At 33.0% G+C, this 18043-nt stretch overlaps 1 protein-coding gene across 1 annotated transcript in view; it reads left to right on the top strand.

Moving 5' to 3' along the window:
- The first annotated feature begins 12487 nt into the window (after nucleotides 1–12487).
- The window catches only part of LOC124353803 (COP9 signalosome complex subunit 1), a 33865-nt gene continuing 28309 nt past the window's right edge, over nucleotides 12488–18043 (top strand). Inside the window, exon 1 of the mRNA XM_046803801.1 lies at nucleotides 12488–12692. Coding sequence (XP_046659757.1) covers nucleotides 12648–12692 — 45 coding nt within the window. The 5' untranslated portion in view covers nucleotides 12488–12647. The remainder of the gene's footprint in view (nucleotides 12693–18043) is intronic.

Below are 18043 nucleotides of genomic sequence, written 5' to 3'. Positions count from 1 at the left end.
AAAGTGTATTCTATCAAAGTTTAAGATATTTTAAATTTATCAATAACAAAATTAATGTAGCAGAAATGAAATGCAGATCTGTAGACCGACTAATGCCATTGATTAAAATAATGTTGAAGATAATTGAAAAGGTACCAACACCTTGAGAAAAACGTTATCTTCATGTTTCATGTTATACACAGTTAATTTGTTAATTAATAACCTAAAAAAGTGAGAAATGTTGGTTAGTGTTTACATGGTTGGTTTAAACCAAGGCATGCAATGGTCTTAATCACAAAATATATGTGCAATTGCTTAGGTACCTATTACAGTTAAATATTGCCAAGTGAAAAATAATTCAAAAGGTGTAAGAGATTTGGTTAAAACATGGTTTAAAACAAAAAAAAGTGTATTTGCTTGCATACTTTTAAATTAAATATATAGGGTTCCTCAGCCAATGAAAATTTAGGTACCTACATTAGTGCTCCTCTAGATGTAGTACCCAACTAATGCCTGTATAGTCAAAGATAAACAACAGAATCATTACTTTGTTATCATACATGATTTAACCAGGAAGTACTTATTTTCAAACTTTTAATACTAAGTACTTTTCTCAAAACAATGTTACAAAATAATTTTAATTAAAGCCAACATGAAAAAGTCATATTTATTAACTTTTAAGTACAATGTAATTATGGACTTAGTAGAAATAAATGGAATTATTACTTTTATCTACAATAAATTGTGTTTATAACATTATAATAGGCTCTCGAGTATTACAGAGTTAAGTAGTTTTCAAACAGAGTATTATGTAATCAAATTTATTACTTAACCCACTATGATACAATTCTACAATGAGCTGTTTTATACAAACAACTACACTTCATTCAACAAGTTAAATAAACTGTAAATGACAATGTTTTTAAACTTGCATTAAAATATTTAAGGCCACTAAGGCAATCCTGAAGTCAGATAACCAATTTTTTTTTCTTAACATCGTCTGAGGTAACATAAATGTTTGTTCAAAGTGTTATGGTATTTGTGTAGCAATTTTTGATATACTTCAATTAGTCAGTAATTTGTTGTTATCATTTATGTATGTGTTATATGTTTTACAAAAGCTTATAATATTTTTGATTATAAATTATAGTTTATCAAAGACTTTGCTCACTGAACACAAAAATCCTGTACAACTATTGTGAAAAAATATATGGGTGTCAATATTTTGGTAGATTATGATGATATAAAATTAGTTTCTTTCAGCATGATTTAGAAAGGTCACAGACATGTCACATTGAAAAATAACTAATGTCCACTTAAGTGAATTATACAGTGCTTTGTAAAATAAAAAAAAATGTTTCTACAACAAAAGAAGAGTTAAGTATATTTCTACACTACTGTATTCACTACACACCTTATTCACTGCTCACAAACAATTGAACTGAAGGATATTTTTCTACAGTTGATAACATATATTATCTACTCAGACTGTTCCCTTATCAATTCAGTGATATTGTATTGTGGCAATTCTCTTTAATGCCATACTTAACTACCAAGTTATAAATGAAGGGTTAGAAAAGTATCATCTGGAAGTAGTGTATTATTTCAATTCATTATGTGCTTCAAACCTAATCAGCTAGATTACTTTCATAGTAGATTTGAGAGAAGTCTAATTTGAACTCTAACTTAACTTCAATTTAAATTGTTAAGCAAACACCATGTCCTTGGTATGAAATATTTGTTGTGTACGCATCAATAGTGACTGCACTATGACTCTACATAGTGTGTTTGAAGACTGTGGACTAAAACTTAAGGAAATCAATTGTTAAAAATGTATCTGCAGTATGTATTGTATTTCACTTTATTTAGCACATGATTGTTAATGTGTAGTTTTTGTTTAAATAACAATAAGTGTAACTTCTTTTTCTCATTTTACATGAATATTGGTTAATTATTATAACCAGTTCAAAACTTTCTAAATATATTTATACTACATTCTACCAGCTTCTTCTTATTGGAATTAAATGATTAATTTATGAACAAACACTCCAATAATTAAGAAATTGTATTTTCGTTTAAATAAAATTTACATTTATACTGGTTTAAATATTCTACGTTGTTAACATTTTGGGGTCAGATTCCTCTGAATATGGTGTATCATTAAAAAGTGTAAAAATGCAAATATAGTTCTAAAGTTTTTTAATGCTTTTATGATCAGATGACTATTATCTTAACAAGTTTATAACTGCTAATAAAGTTAAACTATATGAAATTACATACAACTGGCAATTTTATACCAATTTTAAAAGTAAGTTCAACATTATTAGAAATATTTTTGTTTATTTTGACTCATTTTGTAAAAATTGCCCTTTATAGTTTAATGCTGTATTACTGCATGTTTAACAATTAATTCTGTATAAGTAATAAAAAAATCCATAATTTTAAAATAATTTACAATTTTCTAAATGAGATTTCTTTAAATTTAGTGTGATAGTACAATTTGAATAAAATAAGCGAATATAAAATACTTTAAGGAATTTTTATGTCTTTAAAATGTATCACAAAAAGGAAGGAAGCTTGGTATACAATTTTATAGACAAAATGTCTCTATTAAAAAAAAGATATAATTATCTGTAATAACATTATTATTTCACCAATATTTTGGTTTGCATAGTAGGTATATGATTGTTAAAAGAGTGCATGTTTTAGAAACAATAAGACAACATTTTTATTTGATAGTAATCAGTACTCTCTTATAAAATAAATAAAACCCATTTACCATGAAATCTCATACACAATTTCAGAAACTACTGAACTGACTATCATCATTAAAACTTTTGATTTCTTACGTAAGCCTTTGAAGTGGCCTTCAACATTACAAATTACTAAAAATGTTAGAAATTGCCATACATTTTAAAATAATATTATTTCATGTGTTTCATGACATAAAGATTCGCACCAGAAATTTAGGCCTCTGTCCCATTGATCTTTGAATTAAACTAATAGCACCACATTAACCATGATCTATTTACCGAATCTGATTACATTTTCGATATGTACTATTTCCAGCATCATTGCTCTACCCAAAAATGACTATTATATCTGAGCTTGTTAGCACAGTCTGCATCTCAGATAATTTTAGTGTTTACAGAGCTGACAATAAATATGATTTTTATTTTTATTTTATTTTTATTATTTCAACGGCATAACCATTTTAACAAGTAAGTTTCAAAACAATAGAATACATAATGAAACAAATAGATATGAATTGTAAGATGCATAACAAGAAAGTATAAATAGATAACAAGTAATGTGTAACAATAAATAGATAAATATTATAACAATAACAAAGAAAGATGCTTAACAAGAACGATGCAAAACAATTACGTAGGTAACAGTTTTGAAAACAATAACAAAATAAAAGACTGAGACGCAAACACAGGCAGGGTAGGTGTAGAGACGAGCCAATAATAATAACAGCTACAGTGATGCAAGCCGGCTTTTTATTGCAGATTTGGATGCGTTAAAGATGTCGAGAGTGGATGGAATGTTGTTCCCTAGCCGCTGAAATGGAATGCATTGGGCCATTTGCTGCATAAGAGGAGGAAGCTGCGACCTTGGTGAAAGAATTCATGGCTCTGGTTCCAAACGATGCCTTGAAGTTGATTTTTTCTAGAAGGTCAGGGCAGTCCAACTCAGCGTTGATCAAACGGTAAAGAAACATCACATCCTGAATACAGCGTCTAGAACTGAGTGATGGTATGTTCAGGAAAGTAGCAATATCTTGTATGGGGACCTCTGTCTGTATCTATAACCAAGACGAACCCCAACAAGTTGCAAGAAACGTCTCTGTATCTTCTCAATATCATCCACAAGGTAGTGCTGGTGCGGTGACCAAACGACGCTGCAGTACTCGAGATGGGGTCTGACATGTGCATAGTACAAAATCTTCAGTGAGTGAATGTCGTTAAAGGGCTTGGTGAGTCTCAGTATCAAGCCCAAGTTGCGAGCAGCCTTATTGCATATATTCCTGATGTGAAGTTCCCAAGATAGATTAGATGATAAAGTCACACCAAGATCCTTGACAGATAAGCTTCTATGAAGTGCATGACCTCTGATTGAGTAGGTGTGTAAGACTGGAGACTTATGATAACATATGGTAACAAATGATACCAGTTGTTCCGTTGTCGGATGATGTTCCCTTGCTATTCTTATTCATGTTTGCTGCTGCATGCTAAGGTTTATTCTTTCAGGAGACCTGATCTGGAAGCATCCCTGAAAATGTCTGGTTGTGTTGCACATGGAAACAAGAACCTTATTGCTTCCTTACAATTATTTATCTTCTTCAGTTTGTTCTAATGTTCTTAAAACGCTGTTGGGAAAAATTAATTGCTTAAAAAATAACATTAATAATGTAGGTGACTAAACTCCAGGTTATAAGTGGGATTAGTGCTGCTTTTCTCATTGATGTAGCTGTTTTTATCACATGACTAGATAAAAATGAAATGAAAAACATCTTGATTTGGGGGACATTATGGCTACAAGTCGTGTCTTCCACTTACTTAATCTCATCCACACCTATAATAAATTAACCAAAGAGCAAAACAACTTGTAATAAACAAATCATTGCAATTAATTATTATTTTATTCGCTATAGTAGGTTAACTTTTAATATTTGTGAATTATTTTACCCTGTCACACAAGAACAAAGCCAGGAAAAATTTTGGGGAGTGAAGACAACTGATATTTTCCCTAAGTGGACAGAAAGCAAGGTCCCATTTTGTTACTTAAAAGTTCTTGACCTGTATCTATGTTGAGAATGATTTTTTAGTAGTACATATCAGTAAAACTGAATTATTTAAATAATAATAATCGTTTACTAAAAAAAGTAATTGAAGCAATTGAAAATTTGGGGGAGTCCGGACCCCTTGGACCTCCTCGCTGACTACGTCCTTACTCTCACAACACAAAATATCCTGGATCTCGTCTTTATGAAAGTCAACTGGTCAAGGAAGACTAGGTCCATCATCCTATTGAAATTCACATGCATAGTATCAATTGGTTGAAGAACACAACTACTTTCCATCCGGAGATTAAGCGGTTCTCAGGAAACTTAGTCACTTTGCTTAAGCAGTGTTGTGATCATAGAAACTTTAAGTAATCTGGAGTTACAGACTTTGAAGTGTATTCTGGGGTTTTGAAGCAAGGTAAAAGTGGCACTCAATCACTGTATAAGACAGATCTGCAAATTTGATTAGAAGTGTTAACCGACAAACTTTTAGAAATATGTTTGGGAAATTTTCTCTCAGAGCCAACTATTAATATTGATGAGTTGTCAGAATACTTCACTTCCTTTTAAAAGTCTTTTGATAAAGAACAATTGAAGTTCAGTTTTGTGAGAAATTTAAGATGGTGGATATATTTGTGTACAGGTATTTGTAAAGTAAATCAAATAGGCTATAAAGGTTCTTCCCATATCAATTGCAATGCCTAGTTAGTCATCAAGAACCTGGACAGTCCCTCATATCAGGTATCCTTGCTTCTGTGCTTGTTGTTTGGAAATTTATTCAAGCTTTATTGACTGGGAGATTCTCCTTGCTAATTCTATAAATGGCTCCTGAATACTTTTTAATTATATACCAATTTCTGTTGTAGGTATCTTACCACAGATATTAAAAATATTATACTAACAGAGTTCACAGTCTTATCTTCTTAACATCACATCTTCATGATATGTCATCCAAACGCCACAAATGTTTTTCATCTTTAGCAGTGAATGGTCCTGCGATTGAGTAATGAAATCAGATTGATACAATTTATATTGGATATCAAAAGGTATCTGATAGACTTCTCATTACCCGTTTTTGGCAGATTTAACAGCTTTAGGATTTTCTCCTCCTTTTTTCACTGATCGGAATCTTATCTTTTAGAAAGGAAATTTGGATAATAATAATTTGATGAAGTGTATTTTGAGAATTTCATAACGGATTCAGGAGTGCTGCAAGGCTTCATTTCGAGATCTCTGTTTTCTTTGTTATTTAACTAATACTTATCTTGAACTGTGATGTATTGAAAAGAGGTAAAAAAAAGACTAGAAAAGGCTTGGTGTTAATGAATTGAAATAAAAACTTAAGAATCTTAGATGCTCATACAATCAAGAGAATATAAAAATGCAAAATCTAAAAATCTGGTTGTGTTATAAAAGATGTGAAAGTCCTAAAACTGAAATGGTTTCCAGCAATGGTTAAAAGCACCATAAGGAGCAAGAAACTGGTGGCTGTTGTAAATAAGCATTTTTAATTTTTATAATTTTATCAACTATATTTTATGAAAACATTTTTCAAACTCAGTATTTGAATCTTAACTATACAAAACTATATTATAATGTGTCATATTGAATTGTTATTAATTATATATTTTTTAAAATTATATGTTGTGTGATTTTGTTTTCAACAGCCTAATGAATGTACACAAATATATAATGTTATATTTATAAAATTGAAATAAATTCTTATTATACCACTTCATTTTAACCTCTTAAGTGGTTTTTAATCTTTATTGTCATTTGGGTTGATTGAGTGCCACCATATAAGGTTCAAGGTTTTTAATGTATTCATTTCTTTATACCACTCTCCTATTATTGTAACTCCAGTTTCTTGATTTCCATTCTCAACACATCATTTTGCAAAATAAGAATAATTTTTTATATCACATAGCCAATTGTGTAAGCAACACTAAATAATTTATTTACTGTTGGTATTTGTAGAGCAGAGGCCTTCAAAACATATGTACTTACTAGATGCACAATTCATTCTCACAGATTCTTCTTGCTCTACTTAAACGGAAATTAGACACTTGCTAGTTAACAGTTAAACTTCTTTTGTCTATAACCCACTCACTATAAGGTTTCATGAGGTACATTTTCTGGGCAAATGCATAATTACCAACGAAAAAGTCATCAGAGAACTGTTTTCTAGAGCCTCATAAAAATCACAGTTTTGAAACATCAACCACTTGGATTTGATCCTTTAAAACCAATATTTGTGTAATAAAATCTATAGTGATCAATAACAATCATAACAATACTGTAAATGTCTCTTTTAATTGAAATATTGGATGGATCTTAAGACCCCAGAATTAAGAGGATCTTTGTATAAAATATACTTCATCAAGTTCCTCACAGCAACTTGGGACGTTTCAGTCATGCTCAAATCCATCTGCAATATTTTTCTACTCCTCTCCTGATGGAACCATAAAAAATAATATTTTGAATGGCAAATTAGACTACTAGTGACTATTCAATAGATAATAAAAATAACACATTTATTTGCTGTTAAACGTTTTATTCAAGGTATAAACACATATAGAAGTCAAATGGGTTTTCAAGTTTTTTTTTTATTTTTTATTAACGTTATTTTTCAAGGAGCATACCTACCACACTTGGAAAATCCAATACATAAGTTGAAAAAGATACTTGTACTGTTGACTTGGACTTTAGTGTCATGGAAGTAGCTAATCCAGTGCAAGTTCTAATGTCAAGAGAAACATTTCCATTAAGTCCGTTAAACAACTAATAATAAAAGAGAGATAAATTGAATACCTCTTGAATACTGTAAAAGATCTTAGAAAGATCAGTTAATAAATACTACATGAATCTATTAATATCAATGAGCATGAAGCTCTCCAAGAGTTTGTTGCTGTGAGCTTACAAAAATTGCCTACACAGTAACACAACACAAAATACAATGTGAACTGATGAAACATTGCTTAATTGTTGTTTCTCCAGCAGTATATACACAGGTGAAACAAGGCTCCCCTATCTCATCAAATAATATTGGGCATAATTTAAAATATATCACCTCAGTTGGCAGGCCCTGATCAAGACTAACTTTAATAACTTTTAAGTCCTGAGTAGTTGACCAGGAAAATGCAGTCCGAAAATTCACATTATGGGTTTTGGAAATAACATTACTGATCAATATGTAGTTGATAACAATGATTTTCAATTGATTTCCCTTATATCTATTATAGTTGGTGAATTTATTTTCAAACTGTTGTAAGTTTATATAATATAGTCCTACATTCTTTGTTTGAAGTTTGTTTTAGACAATGGAAGGATTGTGAAGGAAACAGGATTTTCCGGACATTTGCTATCCAACGTTCAGTGAAACAAAACCTTTTGTATCACTGAACGATGGCAATTGTCCAGAAAAATCCTGTTTCCTTCATATTCTTACAAATTGTAAGGTTCTGTGTGTTGTGAACAGATGATTTAAAAATTATATATTTAAAAGTGTTAGGATTTTATATTTTTCATATAGTTTAAATATTTCCCAGTTTTTAAGATGTTTACAGAAACAAAGAATGTATATACTATGCCCAAGCGTAGAGGAAAATTGAGTCTTTTAACAGACTATAACGCCTTTGAGGGAAGGTTGCTGAAACTTTGAAAGCAGCACAACACGTTGTTTTCAAACTGACGCAAAAACTTGAAGAAAGAGCAAATACAGATAAAACTTAATTACAAAATTATTGGCAAAGTAATAACTGAGAAAAGAATAAAAAAGATAGGAGAACTTGCTGAAGATGACAGTGCTTGGAACTTCTCCTAAAGAAGAATTCAAAATAAACACTTTCTTCATAATTGTTGGTAGAACTGTGAAAACTGTAGAAATCCGTTTTGTGCAGCACAAACCACTCTATTTGGATTTGGCTTGTTTTTACCCTAAAATATTAAAATCCCAAGAATCTCTTCCTTCTAAAGCATTTAAGAAAATGGGAAAATTAATTTTAAATGTTGATGAAGAAAATCTGAAAGTAGAACTTATATCGTTCATGAATGTATGGCACCAGATTGCAAATGCAAGTCTGAACACCGATTAGGAGTATTAAGATATCTTAGACAAAAAAATCAGTGAGCACAGTGATGATGACGATGATCAAGAAGAAGATGATGAAGAACACGAGATCCAGTGCAAAGCGTCAGCATCATGCAACAATTGTATCAAATGTGCATACAAAACTATATTAGAATATACCATGTACTGTTTATAATACACAGAACTTTCAAAAGTGTATAAATTTCTTCTAACCATCTCGTTGACTCAAGTCTCGTGGACGAGCATTTTCTAAATTGAAACATCAAAACCAGGTTGAGATTGTCTTTGACAAACAAAGGTTTAGAATCTTTACTGTTAATGCACTCAGAAGCTGACATTTTTAATTTCATAAATCCAAACACTATTATTGATTATCTTTGCCACTCCAGCTCCGAATTAAGAATTAATTTTTCAGGTTTAGTATGTAGTGTTACTTAAAGAACTTTACATTTGTAAACATGTTTATTTTCGGTACTTTCCTTAAGGAATTACGTAGTAAATCCTTGTAACCTTTTTGAGTAGTAGATAATGTAAACTTATCTCATCCTAAGTTTGTATGTGAGTCTACCAAAATTACACTAATTATGTTTCTAATACTACTTTGTCTTTTATTTTGCCTACGGAATTGCAAATGTTTAAAATGGATCAAATAAACAATAGAATTCAGCAAACAGTCATTAACTCCTAATAAACTACTCCTACCTAATCCCTCCAAATGCTGATCATCACCTTCGTTCCATGAATTCTTTTTGCAATCGATGTTGATGCGTGGCCCGGTCTTCTCCATGATTTTTTTCATTTTGAATTATTGTAACGAATGCAGTTTCCATCTCCAGTCACTGTGCGATATAAATAAACTTTTCTATTTTGCCTTTGGAGCAGCTGTTCACAGGTGAAAACTCGCCTTTCAAAATATTTTGACTTCAACATATGTGGTACCCAGTTTCCTACTTTCTAGATCATGGACATGGATTTTAAACGTCCCGAAATTGTTTGTGGAGTTACTCCCAATGTTGCTGCAAGTTCTTCTTATATTTGACAAGAATTTTCCAATATGTTCCCCAATTCTTCGTTAGTAAAAGATACTAGCCTTCATTGACGTTCTTTATCCTCCAATTTCAAAACTGCCATCCCTGAGCCACTTAAACCAAAACTTTTCTTCAATATTTTTGTGTCCCACTCCCTTTCAAGGTACCCAGCACAGGCCTGAAAGAGTACCATCAATTGAATTTGTATAACTTTTTTATTTTATGAGGAAATCTACTTCATTACTCCTGGTGCTCATCTAAAACTTTCTAAATTTTCCTTTTGACTAAAGCCCTGATAAATACATTACGAATAGTAACATTTAGAAGCAAATACTGTAAATACATATATACATCTCTCTCCGTTATTTGAGCACTGCAGTAAATAGAAAAATATATTTTCAGATCGTTTGGTGTACATCTCATTACCTTCCATTTTGACTAGAATATTGATTTATTCAACGTATTTTTGGTTAAGATATAGATTTGTGTACACAAACAAGTATATTTTTAAGTAAAAATTATACTGCTATACACATTTCATTAGAGCGTTATTATTACTTAAACATTTTGCAATCAGGAAGAACTAGAAATTTAATTATGATTAAAATCCTTTACATAAAAGTTCGCAGGTACGCCCAAGGCTCCCATTAACCTATGAAAAGTTTTAAGCCCCATGAGTTTCCTCAACAAATATTTATATTACTAATAAACTAGCAGTACGTTCTTGTTGTGGGAGACATTTTATTTATCTCATTAAATATTGCAGCAGTGATTTAGCAGCGGCTTAGAGATACGCTAAAAATAAGTCTGTTTTAAATCAGGAAATTTAACTCCATCAGTAACGTTCTCTTCAACAGTCAGTAGATACAGCTTATTTTTTTCTAGACACAAACGAGTTAAAAGATCCAATTTTGAAAGTGGGTAGAAATGTATTGAAATAACTAACAAAATCAATATAGGTGTCATTTTGTAGAAACATAAGTCTTGTTGTACTCACTCATTACTAAATTCAATAACTAAAGTGCCAGTGCTGTGCATTTTATGAAAATTGTTATTGTATTTTATATTACACCGATAGAAAATGTCTATTTTCATAAATATGAGCTTCATTGGTTATGTAATATATCTCAAATCCTGTTTTTATTCTTATAATATATTATTTTTTTATCTTGCGCGTGTTTTTGCCATCTGGCAACCTCAACAGATTGTCATCGACAAGCGAGAAGCATACACATAGACGTTTTTAAGCGTATTCGAGTATCTACTGATTTACAGATTTTCTTTATAATAAAGTTTCAGTCGAAAATAGTGGCAACGTTGAAACTTTCAGTTTCTGGCAGGACGTAGGACAATCAATTATGTTGTCTTCTTATTTAAGCTCCCCAATAAACATTTGGACAGTACCTTATTCCTCCTCAACCAGATAATGGTGTATATTTGTCTAAAATGGAGTTTACCGTTATTGTAAATAAATCAATAAAATCATCTTGTGGATTCCCTTATGAACTAGACTCAAGGATTTATTCGTGAGGACGCAACACTATACCAACTACAATGCTAACAGTCCTATTGGTGCGTCTTCAGAGATTGAGGAACGTGGTTGTCAGTGGTCCCGGGGACTTCGACTTTGCACACACACACAAAAAAAAAAAAAACAAATTTTAGCTCCTTGAAGATTAGTGGTTAAAAAAGTAAATTCTCTTAGTTCATTTCTCAAACATTCATTCTTGTTTAATGTTGAATAGTTCTACAAATGTTGGTGTATTTATTTATTAAATTAAAAGTTTTACTGATGTATTGTCTTTCGCAATTTATTAATAAACATTTGTAATGCTGTTTAATTTTGAAAAAAAAAATCATTATGATTTTTTTCTGTGGGAGTCATTATTTTGTCGTATAACCTTTGCAACTGTTGTCCAAAGTAATATCCTACAAATTATAAACAAAATCCTTTAAAAATCGCCCCACTACTGTTTTCAGGTACCATTATTTTTCTTTCAAGGAGGAAACGTCAAGTTTAAGCCCTAAGATTTTGTTTTTTTTTCTTCACTTTAAACAACAGACACTGTAATCGACATTACGATTGTGTGGCAGAACTGTTGTGCGGTAAAGCTAGTTGTGCGATTTGTATAATATAACATGTTTAATGCTTTTATTAATAGTTTTATAATAACGGTATATTACAGTCGCTGATAGGCAATTATAACGTTTTAAGGGATAACAGATTTTAGCACCGGATGAAGATCTTATACAAATCTAAGGTATTAAATGTGTTCTTATATACTACAATGCCACGGAACGGATCGATATGATTTATCAAAATGTTTAGTTCAAGTCCCTCTGTACTAACAGGCTGTATTTAAGAACAGTAGGTTTCAAATCTAGGCAAACAGTCATAGGCCTGCACTTTGTACTCGTTATATATCGAAAAAAAAAAAACTAATCGATAACATCACGCACGTTATGTTGCTTATATCGGTTGTTTGCACGTTCTATGCCTAAAATAATCTTATAAATCAGCTGACACTTTTTTCCTTTATGTTCTTGATATTTTTCCCAAGTGTAAAATTTGTTCATCTTTGGTGGTCGGTGAATTTATTCTGACATTCTCATTGGATGGTTGGTGTTGGTTGATGGTTGTAGTTTGGCGTTTGATTTTGCTTGAGGAGTTGAGGAAGTTTTGGACCGGATTTGTTTTTGTTGGTGATATTTTGGATTTTGTGATAAGTAGATACATAATTTAGAATTCAGAAGTGAAGGTATGCCATTACCTACTTTGCAGCTCCCTGTAAGGATGTATCAACAGGTGAGATATTCTAAAAACATTTAGGCTAATACAACCACAATGCCTTCTAACCTAGTATTTTGGTATTTATCAGGCTATAGGACTTCAGAAAGCAAGAGTACAGAATGGACAGTCCTTTGGTAAAGGTTTTTAGCATAAGCCCAACTTTACATCATTTGTTAATTTTTTAATGGAAACTACTTAAATATTGTTAAGGATAACAATTTGTTAAGTATATATGTTCAGGAAATAAAAGTGGGGAAAGACCTAATAAGAAAATTTCTCTCATCAGGGAGTTCTCAATGTAGGGAATTCCTTAATCTATCTAACTTAGACCAAAGTACTTTGAAAGACCTAATAAGAAAAATTCTCTCATCAGGGAGTCCTCAATATAAGGAATTCCTTAATCTCTCTAATTTAGACCCAAAATACTTTGGCTGCAGTATAATAATTGATAATGAAATCAACTATCGATGGTTTGGTTGTTTTTATCTGAAGGATAATTAGCCTAGATATTACAATTCATTTAACTTATCATATGATTTCAACTTATTAATTATATAATTTTAATGTAAACAATAAATAACAAGAAGAAACTAATATTTTGAGACTGGGTAGACTTTAATAAGCGGCCAACAGTCGTTATTTGGTTGTTTTTATCGAATGTTTCAATATTTTTATCCGACGGAATAACTCGATATTACAATTTAACTTAGTATATGATTTCAACTTATGAGTTATAGGCCCTAGTAATTTTAATGTAAACATCAAAAAGTAAATCAATATTTTGAGTCTTTGAAAATGGTGATAAATATGAGGAATATATGTGAGATATTTCTCACAAGTTATGAGATTTGTTTAAGTGGCTTCAACATGAGGGTTTGGCTCCTGGTAACCCATGGAGAGAATTCTTTCCTCCATTTCACAAAAGCGGTTACTTATTGATATCAAGCTGGGCAAGTTATAAATATTGTAAGGTTTCTTTGATATCTAAGTCTAGGCCATAGTTAGTTTTGTTGTTTTGTAATGTTAGTGTTAAATTTTTATTTATTGTAATGTAAGAGATTCTTCTTGTTACAGTAATTGATTATAACTTTATTGTGTACGATTTTTACATACATCGAAGTTGGATAATACAGTGAAACCTCAATATAACAAATTCCTTGATATAACGAATTTTTTTTAATCCCCTAGAAGTCTCCATAACAATCAATGCAAATTTCACCTCTACATAACAAATAAAGTATACTCACAACCTCGATGTAACGAATTTTTAGTAATCCTGGAAAAAATAAATCACCCTCGGTATAGTGAATTTTTCGTTGATAGAACCTCTCGTAGCGAAATTCACCTCTGTATAACGAATTTTCCATAACTGCACCTTGTTATAATGAACGTAAACAAACGTCACAATGGCAACAAAAGACAACAAACAAAAAAAATCGTGTCTTGACATGAAAGCTTAGTCACAGTGGTAAGTTAATTCTAAGCAATATATGGGTCAACCTCGATTTTTCTCATATTACAATATAATGTTCCAATAGTCAATTAGAAAAGGAAATGACTAGAATTTCTTGCTGGAAAGCAGTTATAGGGAGCAGGCAACCGCCAGACGGTCATATATTGCTTAGAATTACCTATATTAGTGATCAGGGGCACTGACATGATCTGGGCTTCAAATTTGGAACTACTCGAGTTAATTTTTTTTCCAAAAGAGCAAGCAGTGCGAAGCGCTGCGCAGCAGGGCAGGCATTGTGCGTGATCTGGGTATATACTGAATTAATTTCAGTCCGCGCAGCGTTATCTCGGGGTTATCAGTCACTGGCGGCCGGTCCTAATCAGTTGCTATCGTGATGTGCAGCCGTTCGGATGTTAATCCTTTTTTGTGTAATTTGTGCGAGTTTACGTTAGCGTCATTTATAGTTTGTTCTGAGGATAGTGTAACTTTAAGAAATTTTTTGTACGACCACAGAGTTTTACCACGTAATAAAACATGTCCGAGTTGCGGGGGTCAAATGACCTTAAATGAAACGGATCACGTGTTTCGATGTTGGAACAGGATAGAAAAGACTGATCGTAACCGGAAGAAAGTGAAAGTCCAGTGCAAAAAGTATGTGTCTCAGTATAAATTAACTTTTTTTTCAAAAACCATAATCTCACAACGCAAACAATGTGCCAATTTGTGGCTTATTGGGTGTTATTAAAACCACCACGACATGACCTGCTAAGACATGAACTCGACCTGTCTCATGTTGCTGTAGTAGATTGGAGTAGCTATCTCAGAGAAGTTTGTGTGATTATTCTAGTTGAAAAATCAGAACCTATTGGAGGGGTGGGCAAAACAGTAGAGATTGACGAGACAAAAATCGGTAAACGTAAATTTAATCGCGGCCGTATTATTGAAGGAAATTGGGTTTTCGCTGGTATTGAGCGTGAAACAAAACGTTGTTTTTTTGTTCCTGTACCAACACGTGGCCAAGAAACGTTGTTACCTATAATACAAAAGTAAGTTTTTTTTTTTTTTTTTTGGGCGGCCTACTGCCATGTACTTAAGCCTCAAGGGCCTTTTGCGCACCCCGGAAACACCATGAGGCCTACCAGTCTACAACTTCAGCCACCGAAAACAACCTATCAAGTCCTCCTGGGAAAACTCACCACCCCTGTTCAAGCTACCAAAGATGGATACCGCTCTCTTGCTATTGCAGGGCAATCAAAGAGCAGGTGCTCAGCAGTCTCCTCCTGCTCATTACACCTTCCACAGAGCGGATCCTCCTGAAAGATGCCAACCCTGTGTAGATGCTTCTTAAGGTGACCATGCCCCATAATGAGTGTTGCCGGGAACAACAGTAATCAGTGATTGTTGGAAAAGCTATAATTGTTTACAATATAACAATTACCAACATCTTACTGTTAACCACAGTTACAATTTCATTGATCCCGATACCGGCGCACACACCCAAACCATAGAACGTTTGTGGCGGGAAGTTAGAGGCAATATCCCAAGGTACGGCAACAGAAAACATCATCTTGTTGGACATTTAGCTGAGTTTATGTTTAAAAGAAAATATTCAGATTATAAAACTAGAGTACACAACATCTTTCGGGCAATTTCACATGTCTACAACGGTGTCACAGCGTACGGTGACCGCTGTGAACAACAACCCATTGAGCCAGACTCCAACTCCGACGTTGACGACTATTAAGGTTAGTTGTTGGTTTTTGGTTGGTTTTACTTTGCTTTCCGGCATGTAATTATGTGTTTAAAATTGTTTTACATTACCTACATTATATTGTAATATGTAATAACAATTTATCAGTAATATTTAATAAAAAAAAGGATCACGCACGATGCCTGCCCGCTGCGCAGCGCTTCGCGCTGCTTGCTCTTTTAGAAAAAAATTAACTCGAGTAGTTCAAAATTTGAAGCCCAGATCACGTCAGTGCCCCTGATCACCAATAGGTAATTCTAAGCAGTATATGACCGTCTGGCGGTTGCCTGCTCCCTATAACTGCTTTCCGGCAAGAAATTCTAGTCATTTCCTTTTCTAATTGACTATTGGAACATTATATTGTAATATGAGAAAAATCGAGGTTGACCCATATATTGCTTAGAATTACCGTCACAGCCACTCTGGTCTGAATTGCTAGACGAGTTTATTCAGTTGTCGTGGAAAGTTTGGATTGTGCGGTGCTTCGGAATTACGTTACAGTAGTTTAGTGACGATGGACGCCAATAACAAAAAGAAACGGCGAGCTATAAGCATAGAGTGTAAATGAAAAATTATCAAATGCGGTAAAGACAATACGACGAAAAAAAATTGGACATCGCGAAAGAATTTGGCATTCCGCCCAGCACTTTAGCTACAATTTAAAAATGAAAGAGAAGTTCGATGATGGAAGTGTACTGTGTTCTAAAATCAGAAAGGTTAAGTTGTGTGAGCTGAAGGACTTAGAGGAGTGTGTGCTTTAATGGTTGAAGCAGTGCCGAGACAAAAATAATGCAATAAGTGGACCTATACTTTGAGAAAAAGCCCAACAGTTTGCTTTTAAACTGGGTCACGAGAACTTCCGAGCTAGTAATGGATGGTTGCAAAACTTTGGAAAACGAAATGAACTTATTTTTTGAAAAGTGTGCGGTGAAAGTGTAAAAGTCGGTGATGGTGTTTGTACTGAGTGGAAAGATAAACTTCCCGAGCTAACCGAGGAATATGAACCAGAAAACATCTATAACGCAGATGAAACTGGATTGGTTTTCAAATGTTTATCTGACAAAACATTGTGTCATTTAAGGGTGATAAATGCCATGGTGGAAAAAATAGTAAACATCGTTTAATAGTTATGCTTGGAGCAAACTGCACAGGGACTCATAAATTAAAGCCTTTAGTAATTGGAAAAGCAAAAAAAACCACGTTGTTTTAAAAACGTGAATGAACTTCCTACAGACTACATGGCAAATACAAAGGCTTGGATGAATTGTGACGCTTTCAGTGCATGGCTTCAAAGTGTTAACAAAGATATGAATAAGAAAAAGAAGAAAATTCTCATCTTCATTGATAACTGCACGGCTCATGGAGACATTCCTATGCTGAGTAACATTAAGGTCGATTATCTTCCTCCAAACACAACCTCTAAACTGCAACCGCTTGACCAGAGCATTATCCAAAGTTTTAAAGTAAATTATAGAAAGAAAGGTCGTACAACAGTTTCTTACAGACACGGAAAGCTGTTTACCTACAAATATCAATGTCTTGGACACCATGTGGATGATCACAAGAGCGTGGAGTAAAGTTACAGAAACTACAATTTTTAATTGTTTCAAGAAGAGTAGATTCACTGTCACAACTCAGGAGGACAATTCAGATCAGCCTCCTACACAAAAAATCGACACTGCGGAGGGTTGGGAAACAGTCAAAGCAGCATTAGAGCTAGAGAAGGATGCAGAGTTTGAAGACTTTGTTACTTTTGATGACGACGTTGCTGTGTGTGGGGAGTTGACGGGCGCTGACATAATTTCTTCTGTGACCTCTGTTCTGGACGAAAATGTGGATGCCGACGATGACGATGAACCAGATTGTGTAATCCCCGACCCGAATTCAAAAGAGGCTCGAGAGGCCATTGGTGTTCTAAAGTGTTTTTTTTCTTAAAAAGGGTGGTTTGAATGAAAGTGTGGCAATTCTATAACTGAATTGCATTGCTCATTGGATATTATCAATGTCACATCACGTAAGCAGAGTACTATTACTGACTTTTTCTCTAACAAACAGGGCGAAAACACCATCAATAATGATGCCATTGAAACACAACATGTAGATTAGGTCATTTAACCTTTAACAATTCGTAATTTTGAGTTTAGTAATACTGTACAGTACGAG

The sequence above is a fragment of the Homalodisca vitripennis genome, chromosome 2 (genome assembly GCF_021130785.1).
Source record: "Homalodisca vitripennis isolate AUS2020 chromosome 2, UT_GWSS_2.1, whole genome shotgun sequence".
NCBI classification, from domain to species: Eukaryota; Metazoa; Arthropoda; class Insecta; order Hemiptera; family Cicadellidae; genus Homalodisca; species Homalodisca vitripennis.
This window is presented reverse-complemented; position numbering and strand designations above follow the sequence as displayed.